Consider the following 23,787-nt stretch of genomic DNA (forward strand, 5'->3'; position numbering starts at 1 on the left):
TTTGAAACAGAAAATATTGTGAATAGTTTTTGAATATTGTTTCAGATGGTGGCAGCATTAAAGTTTTTCAGTGTTAAATTACAGAAGATTTCAGTTGTGTGTGTCTAACTATATAAAATCTTTTAATCTTTAAATTTGTTATCTTCAGACGTTTAGTATATGCTATGCAAGAAGGCCCTAAAAAGTGTGATGAGGGAGAAAAGCATTATTACATCCATGCAAAGTATTAAAAAAATTACTGTAGTTTCCCAAAATGAATATAGTGTATTCCCCATGATAAAGAACTAAGACTACTTACAGCACTCAGTCCTAGTACAGCATGGATCTTCTGGTATCTGTATCTGAACAGGCATGTAACCTGGTTCATCACAAAATACTTGCTGTGTCGGAGAACATTTGTGTTTTGTACAGTGCACCTTAAGAGTATTTTTGTCACAGACACATTCCTGGCAATCTTTTGTCCATTTTTCTCCTGGCTATATAAAAAAGAAAAACACACACAAAGAGAAGAAAAAAATAAGTAAATTCAAACCAAAACAGTTCTATTTACTTCTAGTTGACATATTCATGGATACAGTGATACCTGATTATATTAGCCTTTTTGTATTTTTAGATTTTTAAAAAAGACCTTCAAATTGAAGCTTCTTAGGGGAAGATACTGGAGGCCACTGAAGGTTCTGAGTGTGTTCACAAAGCTATGACTTTGTTATGTCAGCATGAGTGATACAGGATTTCTGAAGAAGTGATTGATCTTTGCATGCATTTTTGAATATAAAATGATCATATGACAAACTCATTTGCACATTAGGTTGCAGATTTGTATGCAGCTGAGGAGCTAAGAATGCAGACTGTGAACAATATCAGCAACAGGTAAAATTTGTTATCCATCTCTCCCTTCATTTATAGTAACTTTAGCAAGACAAACTTCTGTAAATAAAAGAAACTGTATGTGAGGTTATTGAAAGAATACTTCACCACTTCCCATTACATTTCTGAGGGCTGCTCTAGAACTTATTATTTTTAAGACTAAAAGGGAACCAACATTTGAAAAGACAAAGTCTTCGCCAACTTAAGCAAAGCTTTGTTTTAGTGGAACACTAAGTATCCTCTTGTTTCACTTATCTGTGCACTTTAAGCCACATTGATTGTGATACTCACCCATCTGGCTACTCCATTTGGTTCCCTGCAAGCTGGAAAGAAAAAGAAAAAAACCCAGACAATGAAATGAGTGGAGATTCACACCACTGAAAATTGACATATGTGCAGTTACAAAGAAAGATATTGTGAAGATAAAGCTAACAAGAAAATGAATATGTGGACTAGTTCTTCTGAAATATAGAGTTCTACCGTCTTGGTAGGTCTCATATAAGGAAGGATGATGAAAAAAAGATAATATTATTATTCAATTTTTAGATGAGGAGACTAAAGGAGCTTAAAGAAGCTGATTTGCTGATGATCTGACCATGCAGAAGACATCAGTAGAACTCAGGCCTCCTGACTAACAAACCTGATCTCTATTTATTCCCCAAACTAGCTACAGATTACTTACAACATTCAGGGACACAGATATTGCTCTCTGCATGCAGGAGTGTTGTTCCTTCAGGACAGAAACAGCCTTCAGTTATTCCAAAGCCAGGATGCTCAACAGAGCTAGAATGAGAGGAATGTATGTATTTGAGTACAATATTTTTGCAATGAAGCAGGAGACAGAACAGCATATACAGAAGGTTGACATGTCAGATACAAGAGACAAAAAAATTTACACTTTCTGGCATGCAACAAGAAGCACATATAGACAGAGCTGATTGATATTTATAAATCTTGAATAAGTTATCCAAATTTGCAACACATTTTGTTATGAAATAACTCAAATTTCTAAGGAAAGTGGATAAGCAATAATAGAAAAAAAAAAAAGAAAAATATAAGCAGTTGTTTCAGGATGAGGGGTTTTTTTGCCTTTCCTTACCTTTGATCACAGGTATCAGGATTAATGGGCCCACATGGCTTGTATATCAAGCTTGCTGGACAGCTGAATGCTGTATGGAAAAAGACCAAAAAAAAAAAAAAATAAAAATTGACTGTAGATGCATTTTTGCTGCCAAAAATGACTACGGCTTTGCCTTCGTCTGCAGCTTCTGTGAGAAAGGACCCCGCTGGATTTTTGTTGACAGCAGCCAAGTGTTAGATAGAAGACATGTTTACTGAATGAAAAGCTAACTTCTACCATTTATCACATCCATTTTGAGTTCTGCAATACTTACAGCATGTATTGTTGGTCTTTCCTCTCCAGTCAATGCAGACACCTCTAGACGCACACTCTGTAGCATATATCTCCAAACTGGAACACTGCATGGATTCATCATCTATGCGACATCCATCGAAAACACAGCCTTTGAAAAATGGTTCTGGTGGTATCACAGCATGACATTCTGCAAAAATCCTGCAGACAGTAAAGAAAGCCCCTTCTATGTTAATGAGCCATTATATAAAGTCTGTTCCTGTCAGATAACACTTTCCAGTTAATAGTGTGTGACTTTCTGCTTCAGAAAGGAAGGTGTGAAGAAACAAACCATAGGAATGGCCAATAAACTGGGAGTTAAGTTCAGGAAAGATTAGGAAATCTGAACCTCCTTTTATTTTCTGGAGAGGTTAATGGTCATAGTGTTTCTGTATGTGCACACAGCTTTTCATCAGTCTGAGACCATAAATTTAGTGTAAAAGGCAACTGCACTGGGTTGAGAAAAAAAGGGATGACGAAAGTAGTCTAGAGATAGAAAAAATGCACATAAAATAGCTCAGAACTTATAAGACAGTACAGAAAACACATGTAAGAGGGCCTTTATAAATGACTCAGCTAAAAAAAAAAGCTGTTTTCAGCCTACAGAAGTATAGGAAATACTTCAGGAAACAAGCATTTGTGCTTTTGGAGCTCCATGTTTTACATAAAATGTACAAAGAATGAAGGACGCTTCTTGACTGTTTGTGTCTGCTTTCTTAACCTGTTTGTTTCTTAACCAGGTTCTTTATGGTTTGTACTGAATACCCAGTTCAAATGTAGAGTTAAGCCTTTGCTTAATACTGTAACTAAGAGTTATTAAACATACCCTGGCAGGATTGCAGCCAGGGAGTACGGATTTTAGTGCTTGCTGCATCCCTTATATTCTCACTTCACCTCTCCTTACTCAGTTATCTTTGGCTTGCAAGTCATTTAGGCAGAGCTGTTTCCTTTCCAAAGGCTTTTTACTGTATATACATACATATATGTATATATTCTGTTGTTAAGCAAACATTTTCAGCTATTATAACATGCTAGGGCTATAGTTGTTATTCTTCTTCTAAGGTACTGGAAGTTTTGTCTAGAAAGAAAGAATTGTTCAGGTTTTTTCCTTACTTGCTCAAGATAAGCTTGCAGAGAGGAGGTGTTTCACAATGAGGCTTTGGTGGAGGTGTGGTTATAGTTGGTACTATTGGTACTCCATGACACGTCTTGTTGTCATCAACAATCCAGTGATGAGCCATTTGGGGACAGGAAGAAATGATCTTACCGCTTGGTAAACGGCATTCATCTGCTTTGTTATTTGTACATGTTCCTGGAAGAGACAAGCTGAGTAAGTCTCATAAGCCACGTCAGAAATGCACAATACATTACTGTGCCGATATGTCTAGATGGGCTCATGAAGTGCATATGGTGCCTTGCTTCATAGGTAGTGCTTTCTTTACAGTTATATGAACTTCAATTTATGTTCTAGAAAAACAAACAAGTCTAAAACCCCAGCGCCAAAGAAAAAAACCCTGATTGCTGAAATATTGAGCTTTTGATATCCTACAGAAGTTGAAGAGCAGAACTGTTTTCATTTCCATTTTACTGCTCTTTAAAAATTTCTGTCAGTCATGAGACTGCATAGCCAGAGTGGGTGAGAACAACCATGGTAGGATGGAGAAAGAGCACCACCTCCAATGAGTGCATCTGTCTTACCACACTGTCCTTCGGTGTTGTTGCCAAATTTGCTGTATGGGAGTTTCACAGAGAAGATCAGACCACTAAAGGTGATAGTTGCACCAATCTCTTTTATTTCAACAATCATATTGATGCCGAGAGTGGAGAAAGAAATGCCGTCTTTTTCGAAGCCTGGTTTGACAATCTTTTTGTTGAAGTACATCTGAATACAAGATGAAAAAAAAGAAACAACAAAAGAACTTCAGAATAAGCACTGCTTCTGACTGATTGTTTTAAGTAATATTTAAATTTTCTAATCTTCATAATTATTGCATAAGTCCATATGGTTTTGCATCACATCCAATACTCACTGGCATCTCAATAACAGCATATATTTACATTGATATCTCAGCTTGAACTACTATATTCATAAAATGTGATAATAAACTAAGTGGCCTTTGTGTACTGTGTTTGTACAGATTGTGTGCTAATGCACAGTATTCTATATTCAAGTATTTTCTTTGTATCCCTCCTAATTTTGTGTATTACGAATATTTTTCCTATGAAAATGAGTGGTAGTTTTCTTTAGCTACAGAAATATTTCTGCCATTGCATGATAACTTTGCTGGATAATCACACTGTTCTTTTACAACACATTAATTGGCACTAGAGGAGTTATCTGAATTCAAAATGAAGTCAGATGTCCCTAGTGCCAGTTTTATGTAGTGGTTATATTTATTTGTTAGCCTAAGCTTTTTAGTTTGCAGCCAGTATCTTATATGAGCTAATGAAGGTGAACATATTTCCCTAATAGCTTTTTGTCAGAAGTTATTCTGCAACTCCCTGCTCAGTGAACTGGGATAAAGTTAGAGTTAAAACTGTCAGTTACTGTTTTCTTTTGCAGGGAATCGCTAGAACCAGCATGCCTTTCTGACTGAGAGTTTGGCATGGCTTTGTAAGGGGAGACTGCCTATTTAGACAACCTTTTCCTCCCCATCTTTGCATTGTCTAATTAACTAATAGATTCCTCAGTATAAGAGTGGGACTGACTTTTCATTTTCACTGGCTTGCCAGTGCTAGTTCAGGATCACGAAGTTGACACTCCAAGTCATTGCTTTTCTTCAGCTATACCTCTTTTCCCGGTAGGAAACTGAAGGGGGAGTCATGTCAGGGCTCTATTTGGCACCTGAAGTTCCCTATGCAGAGAAAGCAGTCCCTAATCATCCAGCTGACAAGTGATACATACCCATATTCACTCTAAGAGTAGAATCACACCTGTGTCTTGCATTTGTGTTTGCTCATTATCTGTTTGTTTACAAAAGTGAATGGCACAATGTACCAGTTTTCATGAAATATGAATCAAGCACCAGTGTGAGCATTCTTTGTGGCTTCTCTATCAGCTCTATTATTCTGTTTCCTAGTATTATCTACATGTAAACATACGTAATACATAACCTTCATAATGCTAAGCTGTTTATGACCTTTCGTTCTTAGAATCAAGTGCAATCCTTTCCCCCCCCGCCATAACACTACCCTCTGCCCTCATCATCTCCACAATATGATATTCTAATAGACTATCTCAAATCAGCATCAGTAAGGCTTGTGGACCTTATTTCTTTTTTGTAAAAATAGAGAAAAAAAAAATGTATTTTACCACATTGGTCATGACACCATTCATGAGTTCCCGAGTCAACACCACTTCTGCAGATTTGTAGAAAATAAGAATGGATTTAGGGCAGGAGAGTCCGTCTTTTGCATCGCAGTAATAGTTGTCAATGTAAACACGGAAGTTGTCATATTTAGGAATAATCTGTTTCACCAGGACGTAAGTGCAGTTTTCAAGGAAAGTATAGTAGATTCCATCGAATGTGATGTAATGAGGGTCACCCCATCCACTACACACACCTGGTACGGAGGAAATATTTGGAAGATTAAGATGATAATTAATGAAGAAGAAAGATTGAGAAACTCAAGTGAATATACTGCAATTAAAAGAGCAACCATAAGAAAAGAAAATGCCCATCTAGTCCATGCAAAGCTTTGCTTTTTTCAAAAAACCTAATTCCTTAATCTACTGGTGCTTACATTGACACTCATATCGGTAACAGCAGCCATTTTCATCAGGTACTAGGACTGCAGGATATTTGTTTGCACAGGTAATTTCCTTTGCAGGTGGACAGTATGTTGGTACTACGTCTATATCATTGTCTCCATTACAGATGACTTCTGTACAGTTGGATAATTTGAAATGTTCTCCAGGCTGAAAAGGAACAAAAAATTCTTGTCACAGAAGATAGCAAATGGGTATAACCTTTATTAAATCTGAAGCAAAGACTAAAATGAAAAACTTCACTGGTAGTAAAAGATGGCCAATATTCCACATGATAAATTTCTTTGATGCTAAAAGAAGGTGGGAGCCTTAATTAGAGCTGTTTCTTCTGCATGAGGAGCTCTTCAGGGGTTTAGGGTGATAAGTCTTAGGTTAAAGGAACTTTATACTATGTATAGTGCACTTCACTGTCAGCACAGACCACCACAAACGGAAGAATAAAAATGTATGGAAGTAAAAGTGAGAGGGCAGAAGAGAAGCAGATACAAGCCTCCAGAGGAGCTTAAATATTTCTGTTTAGTGAAACAAGAAGATCCACAAGAAAACTCATTCTATTATGGCAGAGAGATCTTATTATTGATGCAGTGTATCAATGTTTTACTACCACTAAAGTAATTAGAAAAGAGTGATGTAACTTGCTTTATCAGTATAAAATCCTGAAATTAAAAAAAAAAAAACAAATTCAAATTTTAAGTCATATTTTACCCATCACTAGTAAAATAATTGCAACAACCTGTATATCTAAGCTTTATGGACTACAAGCTATTACACACTGCTGTCACCTGAAAAAGTATGTTATTTCAAAAGTCATAAAAAAAGTCAGAAATTACATACCTGTAGGGGAGGGTATGTACTAGAAACACAGCCGTGAAAATGAAACTTTTTCGTAGTGGTTGGCAGAGGAACTGATGTTGTTGTGGTAGACCACTCAGAGGAAGTAGTGGATAAAGGAGTAGTGACATTACAAGGTACACTGTGTCGTTCAATAGTACATACTGGGCTACAGATGGCATAAAATCTACATCCATCACTATCCATTCTGTTGTAAATCACATCACCTGTGAAAAAGGAGAAAAGGAGAAAACATAAAAACACAAAATAAGACAAAAGAGATTAAAAAAAAGTAAAAAAAGTAACAACGGCAAAAATATTATCAGCAAAATTTAAAAAAGTAACAAATAAAAAAAATTAAGATGCCGCAAAATAAAAAAACCTTACAAAATATGAACTATATTCCACTAAAAAAAAGAAAACTAACCGGGTGAAAAAATAGAGTCGCCAATCTTGCAAAAACATGGCGTTGTTAAAATTGGAGACGGAGACATGGTCCAGAAAGGTTCACTTCTGGTAATAGTTGTGGTGGGGCTGGTGATGTGGCTTACGCAGTTGTAGTTGGGGGTGCAGCAGAGGACGCGTATCCTGTAGTTGAGGCACATCTTGAATTTTCCAGTCTGGTCCTCGTTCTTGCACACCAGCCCATAGTGGACGTCGCACTGCACAACCTGCCCGACCTGTTGGATGGGAACGTCGGGGTAGTCCTCGGCCCGGCACTCGATCTCCTTTGGACGCTGGCAGACGCGCTTCCCGGCGGCCCGGATGTGCTGGTAGGTTTCGAAGTCTCCCTGGTTGGGCCCCGCGGAGGGGAAGTCGACGTCGAACCATTCGCTCCAGGTGCACACTTCGGGTTCACAGGGGGTGGTGGCCGTGGTGGAGCTCACGGTGGGAGTGGCTGTGGGAGGCGTTGGAGTGGGGCTGGTGGTGGTGGTGGAAGTGGACGTGGTTTCTGAGGAGGTGGGCAGCGTGGTGGAAGAGTGGAAGGTGGAGGTGGAGGTCGTGACTGAGCTGGAGGTTGGGAGCGTGCTGCTTGCCGTGGGCCTGGTGACGGTGGTGGGGCTGGAGGTGGGGCTGGTGATGTGGCTTACGCAGTTGTAGTTGGGGGTGCAGCAGAGGACGCGTATCCTGTAGTTGAGGCACATCTTGAATTTTCCAGTCTGGTCCTCGTTCTTGCACACCAGCCCATAGTGGACGTCGCACTGCACGACCTGCCCGACCTGTTGGATGGGAACGTCGGGGTAGTCCTCGGCCCGGCACTCGATCTCCTTTGGACGCTGGCAGACGCGCTTCCCGGCGGCCCGGATGTGCTGGTAGGTTTCGAAGTCTCCCTGGTTGGGCCCCGCGGAGGGGAAGTCGACGTCGAACCATTCGCTCCAGGTGCACACTTCGGGTTCACAGGGGGTGGTGGCCGTGGTGGAGCTCACGGTGGGAGTGGCTGTGGGAGGCGTTGGAGTGGGGCTGGTGGTGGTGGTGGAAGTGGACGTGGTTTCTGAGGAGGTGGGCAGCGTGGTGGAAGAGTGGAAGGTGGAGGTGGAGGTCGTGACTGAGGTGGAGGTTGGGAGCGTGCTGCTTGCCGTGGGCCTGGTGACGGTGGTGGGGCTGGAGGTGGTGCTGGTGATGGGGCTTTCGCAGTTGTAGTTGGGGGTGCAGCAGAGGACGCGTATCCTGTAGTTGAGGCACATCTTGAATTTTCCAGTCTGGTCCTCGTTCTTGCACACCAGCCCATAGTGGACGTCGCACTGCACGACCTGCCCGACCTGTTGGATGGGAACGTCGGGGTAGTCCTCGGCCCGGCACTCGATCTCCTTTGGACGCTGGCAGACGCGCTTCCCGGCGGCCCGGATGTGCTGGTAGGTTTCGAAGTCTCCCTGGTTGGGCCCCGCGGAGGGGAAGTCGACGTCGAACCATTCGCTCCAGGTGCACACTTCGGGTTCACAGGGGGTGGTGGCCGTGGTGGAGCTCACGGTGGGAGTGGCTGTGGGAGGCGTTGGAGTGGGGCTGGTGGTGGTGGTGGAAGTGGACGTGGTTTCTGAGGAGGTGGGCAGCGTGGTGGAAGAGTGGAAGGTGGAGGTGGAGGTCGTGACTGAGCTGGAGGTTGGGAGCGTGCTGCTTGCCGTGGGCCTGGTGACGGTGGTGGGGCTGGAGGTGGTGCTGGTGATGTGGCTTACGCAGTTGTAGTTGGGGGTGCAGCAGAGGACGCGTATCCTGTAGTTGAGGCACATCTTGAATTTTCCAGTCTGGTCCTCGTTCTTGCACACCAGCCCATAGTGGACGTCGCACTGCACGACCTGCCCGACCTGTTGGATGGGAACGTCGGGGTAGTCCTCGGCCCGGCACTCGATCTCCTTTGGACGCTGGCAGACGCGCTTCCCGGCGGCCCGGATGTGCTGGTAGGTTTCGAAGTCTCCCTGGTTGGGCCCCGCGGAGGGGAAGTCGACGTCGAACCATTCGCTCCAGGTGCACACTTCGGGTTCACAGGGGGTGGTGGCCGTGGTGGAGCTCACGGTGGGAGTGGCTGTGGGAGGCGTTGGAGTGGGGCTGGTGGTGGTGGTGGAAGTGGACGTGGTTTCTGAGGAGGTGGGCAGCGTGGTGGAAGAGTGGAAGGTGGAGGTGGAGGTCGTGACTGAGGTGGAGGTTGGGAGCGTGCTGCTTGCCGTGGGCCTGGTGACGGTGGTGGGGCTGGAGGTGGGGCTGGTGATGGGGCTTACGCAGTTGTAGTTGGGGGTGCAGCAGAGGACGCGTATCCTGTAGTTGAGGCACATCTTGAATTTTCCAGTCTGGTCCTCGTTCTTGCACACCAGCCCATAGTGGACGTCGCACTGCACGACCTGCCCGACCTGTTGGATGGGAACGTCGGGGTAGTCCTCGGCCCGGCACTCGATCTCCTTTGGACGCTGGCAGACGCGCTTCCCGGCGGCCCGGATGTGCTGGTAGGTTTCGAAGTCTCCCTGGTTGGGCCCCGCGGAGGGGAAGTCGACGTCGAACCATTCGCTCCAGGTGCACACTTCGGGTTCACAGGGGGTGGTGGCCGTGGTGGAGCTCACGGTGGGAGTGGCTGTGGGAGGCGTTGGAGTGGGGCTGGTGGTGGTGGTGGAAGTGGACGTGGTTTCTGAGGAGGTGGGCAGCGTGGTGGAAGAGTGGAAGGTGGAGGTGGAGGTCGTGACTGAGGTGGAGGTTGGGAGCGTGCTGCTTGCCGTGGGCCTGGTGACGGTGGTGGGGCTGGAGGTGGGGCTGGTGATGGGGCTTACGCAGTTGTAGTTGGGGGTGCAGCAGAGGACGCGTATCCTGTAGTTGAGGCACATCTTGAATTTTCCAGTCTGGTCCTCGTTCTTGCACACCAGCCCATAGTGGACGTCGCACTGCACAACCTGCCCGACCTGTTGGATGGGAACGTCGGGGTAGTCCTCGGCCCGGCACTCGATCTCCTTTGGACGCTGGCAGACGCGCTTCCCGGCGGCCCGGATGTGCTGGTAGGTTTCGAAGTCTCCCTGGTTGGGCCCCGCGGAGGGGAAGTCGACGTCGAACCATTCGCTCCAGGTGCACACTTCGGGTTCACAGGGGGTGGTGGCCGTGGTGGAGCTCACGGTGGGAGTGGCTGTGGGAGGCGTTGGAGTGGGGCTGGTGGTGGTGGTGGAAGTGGACGTGGTTTCTGAGGAGGTGGGCAGCGTGGTGGAAGAGTGGAAGGTGGAGGTGGAGGTCGTGACTGAGCTGGAGGTTGGGAGCGTGCTGCTTGCCGTGGGCCTGGTGACGGTGGTGGGGCTGGAGGTGGGGCTGGTGATGTGGCTTACGCAGTTGTAGTTGGGGGTGCAGCAGAGGACGCGTATCCTGTAGTTGAGGCACATCTTGAATTTTCCAGTCTGGTCCTCGTTCTTGCACACCAGCCCATAGTGGACGTCGCACTGCACGACCTGCCCGACCTGTTGGATGGGAACGTCGGGGTAGTCCTCGGCCCGGCACTCGATCTCCTTTGGACGCTGGCAGACGCGCTTCCCGGCGGCCCGGATGTGCTGGTAGGTTTCGAAGTCTCCCTGGTTGGGCCCCGCGGAGGGGAAGTCGACGTCGAACCATTCGCTCCAGGTGCACACTTCGGGTTCACAGGGGGTGGTGGCCGTGGTGGAGCTCACGGTGGGAGTGGCTGTGGGAGGCGTTGGAGTGGGGCTGGTGGTGGTGGTGGAAGTGGACGTGGTTTCTGAGGAGGTGGGCAGCGTGGTGGAAGAGTGGAAGGTGGAGGTGGAGGTCGTGACTGAGCTGGAGGTTGGGAGCGTGCTGCTTGCCGTGGGCCTGGTGACGGTGGTGGGGCTGGAGGTGGGGCTGGTGATGTGGCTTACGCAGTTGTAGTTGGGGGTGCAGCAGAGGACGCGTATCCTGTAGTTGAGGCACATCTTGAATTTTCCAGTCTGGTCCTCGTTCTTGCACACCAGCCCATAGTGGACGTCGCACTGCACGACCTGCCCGACCTGTTGGATGGGAACGTCGGGGTAGTCCTCGGCCCGGCACTCGATCTCCTTTGGACGCTGGCAGACGCGCTTCCCGGCGGCCCGGATGTGCTGGTAGGTTTCGAAGTCTCCCTGGTTGGGCCCCGCGGAGGGGAAGTCGACGTCGAACCATTCACTCCAGGTGCACACTTCGGGTTCACAGGGGGTGGTGGCCGTGGTGGAGCTCACGGTGGGAGTGGCTGTGGGAGGCGTTGGAGTGGGGCTGGTGGTGGTGGTGGAAGTGGACGTGGTTTCTGAGGAGGTGGGCAGCGTGGTGGAAGAGTGGAAGGTGGAGGTGGAGGTCGTGACTGAGGTGGAGGTTGGGAGCGTGCTGCTTGCCGTGGGCCTGGTGACGGTGGTGGGGCTGGAGGTGGGGCTGGTGATGGGGCTTACGCAGTTGTAGTTGGGGGTGCAGCAGAGGACGCGTATCCTGTAGTTGAGGCACATCTTGAATTTTCCAGTCTGGTCCTCGTTCTTGCACACCAGCCCATAGTGGACGTCGCACTGCACGACCTGCCCGACCTGTTGGATGGGAACGTCGGGGTAGTCCTCGGCCCGGCACTCGATCTCCTTTGGACGCTGGCAGACGCGCTTCCCGGCGGCCCGGATGTGCTGGTAGGTTTCGAAGTCTCCCTGGTTGGGCCCCGCGGAGGGGAAGTCGACGTCGAACCATTCGCTCCAGGTGCACACTTCGGGTTCACAGGGGGTGGTGGCCGTGGTGGAGCTCACGGTGGGAGTGGCTGTGGGAGGCGTTGGAGTGGGGCTGGTGGTGGTGGTGGAAGTGGACGTGGTTTCTGAGGAGGTGGGCAGCGTGGTGGAAGAGTGGAAGGTGGAGGTGGAGGTCGTGACTGAGGTGGAGGTTGGGAGCGTGCTGCTTGCCGTGGGCCTGGTGACGGTGGTGGGGCTGGAGGTGGTGCTGGTGATGGGGCTTACGCAGTTGTAGTTGGGGGTGCAGCAGAGGACGCGTATCCTGTAGTTGAGGCACATCTTGAATTTTCCAGTCTGGTCCTCGTTCTTGCACACCAGCCCATAGTGGACGTCGCACTGCACGACCTGCCCGACCTGTTGGATGGGAACGTCGGGGTAGTCCTCGGCCCGGCACTCGATCTCCTTTGGACGCTGGCAGACGCGCTTCCCGGCGGCCCGGATGTGCTGGTAGGTTTCGAAGTCTCCCTGGTTGGGCCCCGCGGAGGGGAAGTCGACGTCGAACCATTCGCTCCAGGTGCACACTTCAGGTTCACAGGGGGTGGTGGCCGTGGTGGAGCTCACGGTGGGAGTGGCTGTGGGAGGCGTTGGAGTGGGGCTGGTGGTGGTGGTGGAAGTGGACGTGGTTTCTGAGGAGGTGGGCAGCGTGGTGGAAGAGTGGAAGGTGGAGGTGGAGGTCGTGACTGAGCTGGAGGTTGGGAGCGTGCTGCTTGCCGTGGGCCTGGTGACGGTGGTGGGGCTGGAGGTGGGGCTGGTGATGTGGCTTACGCAGTTGTAGTTGGGGGTGCAGCAGAGGACACGTATCCTGTAGTTGAGGCACATCTTGAATTTTCCAGTCTGGTCCTCGTTCTTGCACACCAGCCCATAGTGGACGTCGCACTGCACGACCTGCCCGACCTGTTGGATGGGAACGTCGGGGTAGTCCTCGGCCCGGCACTCGATCTCCTTTGGACGCTGGCAGACACGCTTCCCGGCGGCCCGGATGTGCTGGTAGGTTTCGAAGTCTCCCTGGTTGGGCCCCGCGGAGGGGAAGTCGACGTCGAACCATTCGCTCCAGGTGCACACTTCGGGTTCACAGGGGGTGGTGGCCGTGGTGGAGCTCACGGTGGGAGTGGCTGTGGGAGGCGTTGGAGTGGGGCTGGTGGTGGTGGTGGAAGTGGACGTGGTTTCTGAGGAGGTGGGCAGCGTGGTGGAAGAGTGGAAGGTGGAGGTGGAGGTCGTGACTGAGGTGGAGGTTGGGAGCGTGCTGCTTGCCGTGGGCCTGGTGACGGTGGTGGGGCTGGAGGTGGGGCTGGTGATGGGGCTTACGCAGTTGTAGTTGGGGGTGCAGCAGAGGACGCGTATCCTGTAGTTGAGGCACATCTTGAATTTTCCAGTCTGGTCCTCGTTCTTGCACACCAGCCCATAGTGGACGTCGCACTGCACGACCTGCCCGACCTGTTGGATGGGAACGTCGGGGTAGTCCTCGGCCCGGCACTCGATCTCCTTTGGACGCTGGCAGACGCGCTTCCCGGCGGCCCGGATGTGCTGGTAGGTTTCGAAGTCTCCCTGGTTGGGCCCCGCGGAGGGGAAGTCGACGTCGAACCATTCGCTCCAGGTGCACACTTCGGGTTCACAGGGGGTGGTGGCCGTGGTGGAGCTCACGGTGGGAGTGGCTGTGGGAGGCGTTGGAGTGGGGCTGGTGGTGGTGGTGGAAGTGGACGTGGTTTCTGAGGAGGTGGGCAGCGTGGTGGAAGAGTGGAAGGTGGAGGTGGAGGTCGTGACTGAGGTGGAGGTTGGGAGCGTGCTGCTTGCCGTGGGCCTGGTGACGGTGGTGGGGCTGGAGGTGGGGCTGGTGATGGGGCTTACGCAGTTGTAGTTGGGGGTGCAGCAGAGGACGCGTATCCTGTAGTTGAGGCACATCTTGAATTTTCCAGTCTGGTCCTCGTTCTTGCACACCAGCCCATAGTGGACGTCGCACTGCACGACCTGCCCGACCTGTTGGATGGGAACGTCGGGGTAGTCCTCGGCCCGGCACTCGATCTCCTTTGGACGCTGGCAGACGCGCTTCCCGGCGGCCCGGATGTGCTGGTAGGTTTCGAAGTCTCCCTGGTTGGGCCCCGCGGAGGGGAAGTCGACGTCGAACCATTCGCTCCAGGTGCACACTTCGGGTTCACAGGGGGTGGTGGCCGTGGTGGAGCTCACGGTGGGAGTGGCTGTGGGAGGCGTTGGAGTGGGGCTGGTGGTGGTGGTGGAAGTGGACGTGGTTTCTGAGGAGGTGGGCAGCGTGGTGGAAGAGTGGAAGGTGGAGGTGGAGGTCGTGACTGAGCTGGAGGTTGGGAGCGTGCTGCTTGCCGTGGGCCTGGTGACGGTGGTGGGGCTGGAGGTGGTGCTGGTGATGTGGCTTACGCAGTTGTAGTTGGGGGTGCAGCAGAGGACGCGTATCCTGTAGTTGAGGCACATCTTGAATTTTCCAGTCTGGTCCTCGTTCTTGCACACCAGCCCATAGTGGACGTCGCACTGCACGACCTGCCCGACCTGTTGGATGGGAACGTCGGGGTAGTCCTCGGCCCGGCACTCGATCTCCTTTGGACGCTGGCAGACGCGCTTCCCGGCGGCCCGGATGTGCTGGTAGGTTTCGAAGTCTCCCTGGTTGGGCCCCGCGGAGGGGAAGTCGACGTCGAACCATTCGCTCCAGGTGCACACTTCGGGTTCACAGGGGGTGGTGGCCGTGGTGGAGCTCACGGTGGGAGTGGCTGTGGGAGGCGTTGGAGTGGGGCTGGTGGTGGTGGTGGAAGTGGACGTGGTTTCTGAGGAGGTGGGCAGCGTGGTGGAAGAGTGGAAGGTGGAGGTGGAGGTCGTGACTGAGGTGGAGGTTGGGAGCGTGCTGCTTGCCGTGGGCCTGGTGACGGTGGTGGGGCTGGAGGTGGGGCTGGTGATGGGGCTTACGCAGTTGTAGTTGGGGGTGCAGCAGAGGACGCGTATCCTGTAGTTGAGGCACATCGTGAATTTTCCAGTCTGGTCCTCGTTCTTGCACACCAGCCCATAGTGGACGTCGCACTGCACGACCTGCCCGACCTGTTGGATGGGAACGTCGGGGTAGTCCTCGGCCCGGCACTCGATCTCCTTTGGACGCTGGCAGACGCGCTTCCCGGCGGCCCGGATGTGCTGGTAGGTTTCGAAGTCTCCCTGGTTGGGCCCCGCGGAGGGGAAGTCGACGTCGAACCATTCGCTCCAGGTGCACACTTCGGGTTCACAGGGGGTGGTGGCCGTGGTGGAGCTCACGGTGGGAGTGGCTGTGGGAGGCGTTGGCGTGGGGCTGGTGGTGGTGGTGGAAGTGGACGTGGTTTCTGAGGAGGTGGGCAGCGTGGTGGAAGAGTGGAAGGTGGAGGTGGAGGTCGTGACTGAGCTGGAGGTTGGGAGCGTGCTGCTTGCCGTGGGCCTGGTGACTGTGGTGGGGCTGGAGGTGGGGCTGGTGATGTGGCTTACGCAGTTGTAGTTGGGGGTGCAGCAGAGGACGCGTATCCTGTAGTTGAGGCACATCTTGAATTTTCCAGTCTGGTCCTCGTTCTTGCACACCAGCCCATAGTGGACGTCGCACTGCACGACCTGCCCGACCTGTTGGATGGGAACGTCGGGGTAGTCCTCGGCCCGGCACTCGATCTCCTTTGGACGCTGGCAGACGCGCTTCCCGGCGGCCCGGATGTGCTGGTAGGTTTCGAAGTCTCCCTGGTTGGGCCCCGCGGAGGGGAAGTCGACGTCGAACCATTCGCTCCAGGTGCACACTTCGGGTTCACAGGGGGTGGTGGCTGTGGTGGAGCTCACGGTGGGAGTGGCTGTGGGAGGCGTTGGCGTGGGGCTGGTGGTGGTGGTGGAAGTGGACGTGGTTTCTGAGGAGGTGGGCAGCGTGGTGGAAGAGTGGAAGGTGGAGGTGGAGGTCGTGACTGAGGTGGAGGTTGGGAGCGTGCTGCTTGCCGTGGGCCTGGTGACGGTGGTGGGGCTGGAGGTGGGGCTGGTGATGTGGCTTACGCAGTTGTAGTTGGGGGTGCAGCAGAGGACGCGTATCCTGTAGTTGAGGCACATCTTGAATTTTCCAGTCTGGTCCTCGTTCTTGCACACCAGCCCATAGTGGACGTCGCACTGCACGACCTGCCCGACCTGTTGGATGGGAACGTCGGGGTAGTCCTCAGCCCGGCACTCGATCTCCTTTGGACGCTGGCAGACGTGCTTCCCGGCGGCCCGGATGTGCTGGTAGGTTTCGAAGTCTCCCTGGTTGGGCCCCGCGGAGGGGAAGTCGACGTCGAACCATTCGCTCCAGGTGCACACTTCGGGTTCACAGGGGGTGGTGGCCGTGGTGGAGCTCACGGTGGGAGTGGCTGTGGGAGGCGTTGGAGTGGGGCTGGTGGTGGTGGTGGAAGTGGACGTGGTTTCTGAGGAGGTGGGCAGCGTGGTGGAAGAGTGGAAGGTGGAGGTGGAGGTCGTGACTGAGCTGGAGGTTGGGAGCGTGCTGCTTGCCGTGGGCCTGGTGACTGTGGTGGGGCTGGAGGTGGGGCTGGTGATGTGGCTTACGCAGTTGTAGTTGGGGGTGCAGCAGAGGACGCGTATCCTGTAGTTGAGGCACATCTTGAATTTTCCAGTCTGGTCCTCGTTCTTGCACACCAGCCCATAGTGGACGTCGCACTGCACGACCTGCCCGACCTGTTGGATGGGAACGTCGGGGTAGTCCTCGGCCCGGCACTCGATCTCCTTTGGACGCTGGCAGACGCGCTTCCCGGCGGCCCGGATGTGCTGGTAGGTTTCGAAGTCTCCCTGGTTGGGCCCCGCGGAGGGGAAGTCGACGTCGAACCATTCGCTCCAGGTGCACACTTCGGGTTCACAGGGGGTGGTGGCTGTGGTGGAGCTCACGGTGGGAGTGGCTGTGGGAGGCGTTGGCGTGGGGCTGGTGGTGGTGGTGGAAGTGGACGTGGTTTCTGAGGAGGTGGGCAGCGTGGTGGAAGAGTGGAAGGTGGAGGTGGAGGTCGTGACTGAGCTGGAGGTTGGGAGCGTGCTGCTTGCCGTGGGCCTGGTGACGGTGGTGGGGCTGGAGGTGGGGCTGGTGATGTGGCTTACGCAGTTGTAGTTGGGGGTGCAGCAGAGGACGCGTATCCTGTAGTTGAGGCACATCTTGAATTTTCCAGTCTGGTCCTCGTTCTTGCACACCAGCCCATAGTGGACGTCGCACTGCACGACCTGCCCGACCTGTTGGATGGGAACGTCGGGGTAGTCCTCGGCCCGGCACTCGATCTCCTTTGGACGCTGGCAGACGCGCTTCCCGGCGGCCCGGATGTGCTGGTAGGTTTCGAAGTCTCCCTGGTTGGGCCCCGCGGAGGGGAAGTCGACGTCGAACCATTCGCTCCAGGTGCACACTTCGGGTTCACAGGGGGTGGTGGCCATGGTGGAGCTCACGGTGGGAGTGGCTGTGGGAGGCGTTGGCGTGGGGCTGGTGGTGGTGGTGGAAGTGGACGTGGTTTCTGAGGAGGTGGGCAGCGTGGTGGAAGAGTGGAAGGTGGAGGTGGAGGTCGTGACTGAGCTGGAGGTTGGGAGCGTGCTGCTTGCCGTGGGCCTGGTGACGGTGGTGGGGCTGGAGGTGGGGCTGGTGATGGGGCTTACGCAGTTGTAGTTGGGGGTGCAGCAGAGGACGCGTATCCTGTAGTTGAGGCACATCTTGAATTTTCCAGTCTGGTCCTCGTTCTTGCACACCAGCCCATAGTGGACGTCGCACTGCACAACCTGCCCGACCTGTTGGATGGGAACGTCGGGGTAGTCCTCGGCCCGGCACTCGATCTCCTTTGGACGCTGGCAGACGCGCTTCCCGGCGGCCCGGATGTGCTGGTAGGTTTCGAAGTCTCCCTGGTTGGGCCCCGCGGAGGGGAAGTCGACGTCGAACCATTCGCTCCAGGTGCACACTTCGGGTTCACAGGGGGTGGTGGCCGTGGTGGAGCTCACGGTGGGAGTGGCTGTGGGAGGCGTTGGAGTGGGGCTGGTGGTGGTGGTGGAAGTGGACGTGGTTTCTGAGGAGGTGGGCAGCGTGGTGGAAGAGTGGAAGGTGGAGGTGGAGGTCGTGACTGAGGTGGAGGTTGGGAGCGTGCTGCTTGCCGTGGGCCTGGTGGCGGTGGTGCGGCTGGAGGTGGGGCTGGTGATGGGGCTTACGCAGTTGTAGTTGGGGGTGCAGCAGAGGACGCGTATCCTGTAGTTGAGGCACATCTTGAATTTTCCAGTCTGGTCCTCGTTCTTGCACACCAGCCCATAGTGGACGTCGCACTGCACGACCTGCCCGACCTGTTGGATGGGAACGTCGGGGTAGTCCTCGGCCCGGCACTCGATCTCCTTTGGACGCTGGCAGACACGCTTCCCGGCAGCCCGGATGTGCTGGTAGGTTTCGAAGTCTCCCTGGTTGGGCCCCGCGGAGGGGAAGTCGACGTCGAACCATTCGCTCCAGGTGCACACTTCGGGTTCACAGGGGGTGGTGGCTGTGGTGGAGCTCACGGTGGGAGTGGCTGTGGGAGGCGTTGGAGTGGGGCTGGTGGTGGTGGTGGAAGTGGACGTGGTTTCTGAGGAGGTGGGCAGCGTGGTGGAAGAGTGGAAGGTGGAGGTCGTGACTGAGCTGGAGGTTGGGAGCGTGCTGCTTGCCGTGGGCCTGGTGACGGTGGTGGGGCTGGAGGTGGTGCTGGTGATGTGGCTTACGCAGTTGTAGTTGGGGGTGCAGCAGAGGACGCGTATCCTGTAGTTGAGGCACATCTTGAATTTTCCAGTCTGGTCCTCGTTCTTGCACACCAGCCCATAGTGGACGTCGCACTGCACGACCTGCCCGACCTGTTGGATGGGAACGTCGGGGTAGTCCTCGGCCCGGCACTCGATCTCCTTTGGACGCTGGCAGACGCGCTTCCCGGCGGCCCGGATGTGCTGGTAGGTTTCGAAGTCTCCCTGGTTGGGCCCCGCGGAGGGGAAGTCGACGTCGAACCATTCGCTCCAGGTGCACACTTCGGGTTCACAGGGGGTGGTGGCCGTGGTGGAGCTCACGGTGGGAGTGGCTGTGGGAGGCGTTGGAGTGGGGCTGGTGGTGGTGGTGGAAGTGGACGTGGTTTCTGAGGAGGTGGGCAGCGTGGTGGAAGAGTGGAAAGTGGAGGTGGAGGTCGTGACTGAGGTGGAGGTTGGGAGCGTGCTGCTTGCCGTGGGCCTGGTGACGGTGGTGGGGCTGGAGGTGGGGCTGGTGATGGGGCTTACGCAGTTGTAGTTGGGGGTGCAGCAGAGGACGCGTATCCTGTAGTTGAGGCACATCTTGAATTTTCCAGTCTGGTCCTCGTTCTTGCACACCAGCCCATAGTGGACGTCGCACTGCACGACCTGCCCGACCTGTTGGATGGGAACGTCGGGGTAGTCCTCGGCCCGGCACTCGATCTCCTTTGGACGCTGGCAGACGCGCTTCCCGGCGGCCCGGATGTGCTGGTAGGTTTCGAAGTCTCCCTGGTTGGGCCCCGCGGAGGGGAAGTCGACGTCGAACCATTCGCTCCAGGTGCACACTTCGGGTTCACAGGGGGTGGTGGCCGTGGTGGAGCTCACGGTGGGAGTGGCTGTGGGAGGCGTTGGAGTGGGGCTGGTGGTGGTGGTGGAAGTGGACGTGGTTTCTGAGGAGGTGGGCAGCGTGGTGGAAGAGTGGAAGGTGGAGGTGGAGGTCGTGACTGAGCTGGAGGTTGGGAGCGTGCTGCTTGCCGTGGGCCTGGTGACTGTGGTGGGGCTGGAGGTGGGGCTGGTGATGTGGCTTACGCAGTTGTAGTTGGGGGTGCAGCAGAGGACGCGTATCCTGTAGTTGAGGCACATCTTGAATTTTCCAGTCTGGTCCTCGTTCTTGCACACCAGCCCATAGTGGACGTCGCACTGCACGACCTGCCCGACCTGTTGGATGGGAACGTCGGGGTAGTCCTCGGCCCGGCACTCGATCTCCTTTGGACGCTGGCAGACGCGCTTCCCGGCGGCCCGGATGTGCTGGTAGGTTTCGAAGTCTCCCTGGTTGGGCCCCGCGGAGGGGAAGTCGACGTCGAACCATTCGCTCCAGGTGCACACTTCGGGTTCACAGGGGGTGGTGGCCGTGGTGGAGCTCACGGTGGGAGTGGCTGTGGGAGGCGTTGGCGTGGGGCTGGTGGTGGTGGTGGAAGTGGACGTGGTTTCTGAGGAGGTGGGCAGCGTGGTGGAAGAGTGGAAGGTGGAGGTGGAGGTCGTGACTGAGGTGGAGGTTGGGAGCGTGCTGCTTGCCGTGGGCCTGGTGACGGTGGTGGGGCTGGAGGTGGGGCTGGTGATGGGGCTTACGCAGTTGTAGTTGGGGGTGCAGCAGAGGACGCGTATCCTGTAGTTGAGGCACATCTTGAATTTTCCAGTCTGGTCCTCGTTCTTGCACACCAGCCCATAGTGGACGTCGCACTGCACGACCTGCCCGACCTGTTGGATGGGAACGTCGGGGTAGTCCTCGGCCCGGCACTCGATCTCCTTTGGACGCTGGCAGACGCGCTTCCCGGCGGCCCGGATGTGCTGGTAGGTTTCGAAGTCTCCCTGGTTGGGCCCCGCGGAGGGGAAGTCGACGTCGAACCATTCGCTCCAGGTGCACACTTCGGGTTCACAGGGGGTGGTGGCCGTGGTGGAGCTCACGGTGGGAGTGGCTGTGCGAGGCGTTGGCGTGGGGCTGGTGGTGGTGGTGGAAGTGGACGTGGTTTCTGAGGAGGTGGGCAGCGTGGTGGAAGAGTGGAAGGTGGAGGTCGTGACTGAGGTGGAGGTTGGGAGCGTGCTGCTTGCCGTGGGCCTGGTGACGGTGGTGGGGCTGGAGGTGGGGCTGGTGATGTGGCTTACGCAGTTGTAGTTGGGGGTGCAGCAGAGGACGCGTATCCTGTAGTTGAGGCACATCTTGAATTTTCCAGTCTGGTCCTCGTTCTTGCACACCAGCCCATAGTGGACGTCGCACTGCACGACCTGCCCGACCTGTTGGATGGGAACGTCGGGGTAGTCCTCGGCCCGGCACTCGATCTCCTTTGGACGCTGGCAGACGCGCTTCCCGGCGGCCCGGATGTGCTGGTAGGTTTCGAAGTCTCCCTGGTTGGGCCCCGCGGAGGGGAAGTCGACGTCGAACCATTCGCTCCAGGTGCACACTTCAGGTTCACAGGGGGTGGTTACCGTGGTAGTGGTGGTGATCTGGGGTCCAGTGGGTGGTGTAGTTGTCATTGTGAAGGGTGTTTTGGTCCTGGCAGTAGTTGTTTCCTTTTGAGTTTGTGTTGTTCGTTTTGTTGTAGTTTTGGTAATAATGTAATCTGTTTGTGGTTGATATGTTTCTGGTGGTGTTGTCTTGTGTTTTGTTATCAAGTGTGGAGTCGTTGATACTTCTGTGAATGTTGTACTGAATCGTGTTGAAGAAAGTGTAGTTGGTTCTGTTGTTTTTGCAGTACTAATACTTTTAGTGGTTGTTTGGCATGGTACTGTTATATTTTCACAGCATTTAAATCTTAGTTCATAATTATAGCAAATGGGCGGCAGTTGGTCTTTATTGTAACATTTCAAGCCTTCTTCTGTATTGCACAGGATGTTTTGCTCCAGTAGAGGATATGGTGTGTTAGGAAACCTCACTGCTCTGCATTCCACATCCCTTCTGTCAGCACAGACTTTGTATCCTTTTTTTTTAATGTTCTGAATGGTGTCGAAATCTCCATCATTGTAACCAGACCCTGGATAACTGACGTCATACCATCTGGACCAGTAACATTCTTCTTTAAAGCAAAGAGAAGGTGTTGAAGTAAAGGTGGTGACCGGTCTTGTCAGTATGGTTGTGGTTGTTGTTTCTTCAGATGTTGAATGTATCCATGTTGTACTTTCAGAAGTTGTAGAGACTGGATATGTTGAAGAAGAGCATGGTACAAAAACACAGCATAGGACTCTGATCTCATAATTGTTGCACATTGTTGAAATTTGGTCTTTGTTGTAACATATAAGCCCAGCTGTTGTACTGCATTCTACTTTTTGGCCAAGGTCTTTCAGTGATATATCAGGGAATTTTTCTGCTCTGCATTGAACATCCCGTGGAGCTTTACAGACTTCATAACCTTTAGCTCTTAAATCATTGAAGGTTTCAAAATCTCCACCGTCATAGCCAGGGGTTTGGAGACTGCCATCATACCATTCTGACCACTCACAGACTTCATGAACACATACTGATGTGGTTGGTGACACTGCAAAGGAGAAAAGCAAGAGACCATGAAACTTAAAGTAAATTCCTGTAGATATGATCTTTTTATGTTATTTTGAATGGGCGAACAATTTTCCTAGTGTTATTTTTCTTGCATTGTGATCCTGTAGGGCATCAGTTTAGCATACTTTTAATTTAATATGATTAATATTAATTTAATAGGATGTAATTTAATATGGTGTTTCAGAAGCGGATTTGTTTTCTATGTTTATTTCCTTGTTACTGCTCTCATTTATTGTGAGGTTGTATTAACTTATTCATGCTGTGCGTGTGGGCATCGTTTTGTAGCTCAATTTTACTCACTAATAAACAGAATACACTCTTATGTCCTATAAAGAATTTACCTGTGGAAGTACTGGCAGGTGGTGTAGTGCTGAAATGAAATGTTGTTGCTGTTGTGGGTGATGTTGAGATTGGACACTCATAGATAATCCTTTCAAGTGTTCCATTGGGACCACAGATTGCAACAATACACCCTCCTGTTCCATCTGTAGTGTTGTAGACCACATCTTTGTAGTTATATTTCTGTCCCTCATAGAAGCAGACACATTCTGTAAATCAAAATAGGATGTTATTCCTTGCTATCTGAAACACAGAACAGAATACCTTAAATGCATCCTAATCATATAAAACCAACTTTGTCAACATACCATGTTCGTCATATCTGCATTCTTTGCCATGAATTGTACATTCACTGGAAAATAGAAAAATTGAGATTATCAATGTCAATATATCAGTTCATGACATAATTTTTTTGTTTCAACTTTTTTCTATCAATCTATTCATTGTATGTTTAAATGTAGAATGCCCCTATCTTCTCTGAGTTAGAGCTTCAGTTCTACTGTACAAATTCAGGCTAGGTTATCTTCATGCAGTTCTCTGGCAAGAAAGATAACTTTTCTGTGCCAGCCCATGAAACATGCAGCAACCTTATCAGTGCTTTTGGGAGCTGAGCAAAGGTGTGAACAAGGGTCATCTGAGATGTTCTCATCACTCTGATAGGTCTACTTATTTTTTGGAAGGGAAAGTGCAGTAAATGTATCATTTACATTCATAAGGATATATACAAAGGATCACTGTATCATGGATGTTGAAGTAATCTACACAGCAAAGTTCCATCAGACTTCCAAAAGATGCAAGAATGCATTCTGTTTTTAAATGGAATTTGTCTATTATCTTTTAATAACTGAATCTTGATGTACTTATTTACAGTGACGAAGGGCATCTATACATTGAATAAACTTAAATAAATATAAATATGTACTTATCGCTTCAGGTTTAGTGCTGTTAATGGCCTAGACAATGTAGACAAAGATGTCTATGAACTGCAAAACATGCCAAAGAAGTTGGGTTTGCTCAAGTGGGCTTTGTGTTAAGATTTTTTGCTATTTGCATGCCACTGCTTACTGTATTCAAGCGTAGCTAAAAGTGTCTTAAGACAATTGTTAACTGCTTAACAACTGATTCTGCTAACTTTGTACTATTT

At 52.0% G+C, this 23,787-nt stretch overlaps 1 protein-coding gene across 1 annotated transcript in view; it reads right to left on the reverse strand.

Moving 5' to 3' along the window:
- Window positions 1–23,787, reverse strand: part of LOC116788054 (mucin-5AC-like) — a 65,040-nt gene that overhangs the window by 5,593 nt on the left and 35,660 nt on the right. Inside the window, exons 29-52 of the mRNA XM_032690367.1 lie at window positions 22,952–22,995; window positions 22,646–22,852; window positions 18,169–22,284; window positions 16,549–18,036; window positions 14,929–16,416; window positions 14,389–14,796; window positions 13,201–14,256; window positions 12,769–13,125; window positions 12,229–12,636; window positions 9,961–12,096; window positions 9,529–9,885; window positions 8,989–9,396; window positions 8,449–8,856; window positions 7,306–8,316; window positions 6,882–7,105; window positions 6,023–6,197; window positions 5,592–5,842; window positions 3,977–4,160; window positions 3,392–3,590; window positions 2,262–2,440; window positions 1,967–2,036; window positions 1,550–1,650; window positions 1,159–1,190; window positions 299–476 (exon numbers count right to left, since the gene is read on the reverse strand). Of these exons, the coding sequence (XP_032546258.1) occupies window positions 299–476; window positions 1,159–1,190; window positions 1,550–1,650; window positions 1,967–2,036; window positions 2,262–2,440; window positions 3,392–3,590; window positions 3,977–4,160; window positions 5,592–5,842; window positions 6,023–6,197; window positions 6,882–7,105; window positions 7,306–8,316; window positions 8,449–8,856; window positions 8,989–9,396; window positions 9,529–9,885; window positions 9,961–12,096; window positions 12,229–12,636; window positions 12,769–13,125; window positions 13,201–14,256; window positions 14,389–14,796; window positions 14,929–16,416; window positions 16,549–18,036; window positions 18,169–22,284; window positions 22,646–22,852; window positions 22,952–22,995 (15,485 nt within the window). The remainder of the gene's footprint in view (window positions 1–298; window positions 477–1,158; window positions 1,191–1,549; window positions 1,651–1,966; window positions 2,037–2,261; window positions 2,441–3,391; window positions 3,591–3,976; window positions 4,161–5,591; window positions 5,843–6,022; window positions 6,198–6,881; window positions 7,106–7,305; window positions 8,317–8,448; window positions 8,857–8,988; window positions 9,397–9,528; window positions 9,886–9,960; window positions 12,097–12,228; window positions 12,637–12,768; window positions 13,126–13,200; window positions 14,257–14,388; window positions 14,797–14,928; window positions 16,417–16,548; window positions 18,037–18,168; window positions 22,285–22,645; window positions 22,853–22,951; window positions 22,996–23,787) is intronic.

Source organism: Chiroxiphia lanceolata, chromosome 6, assembly GCF_009829145.1.
Source record: "Chiroxiphia lanceolata isolate bChiLan1 chromosome 6, bChiLan1.pri, whole genome shotgun sequence".
Taxonomy (NCBI): domain Eukaryota; kingdom Metazoa; phylum Chordata; class Aves; order Passeriformes; family Pipridae; genus Chiroxiphia; species Chiroxiphia lanceolata.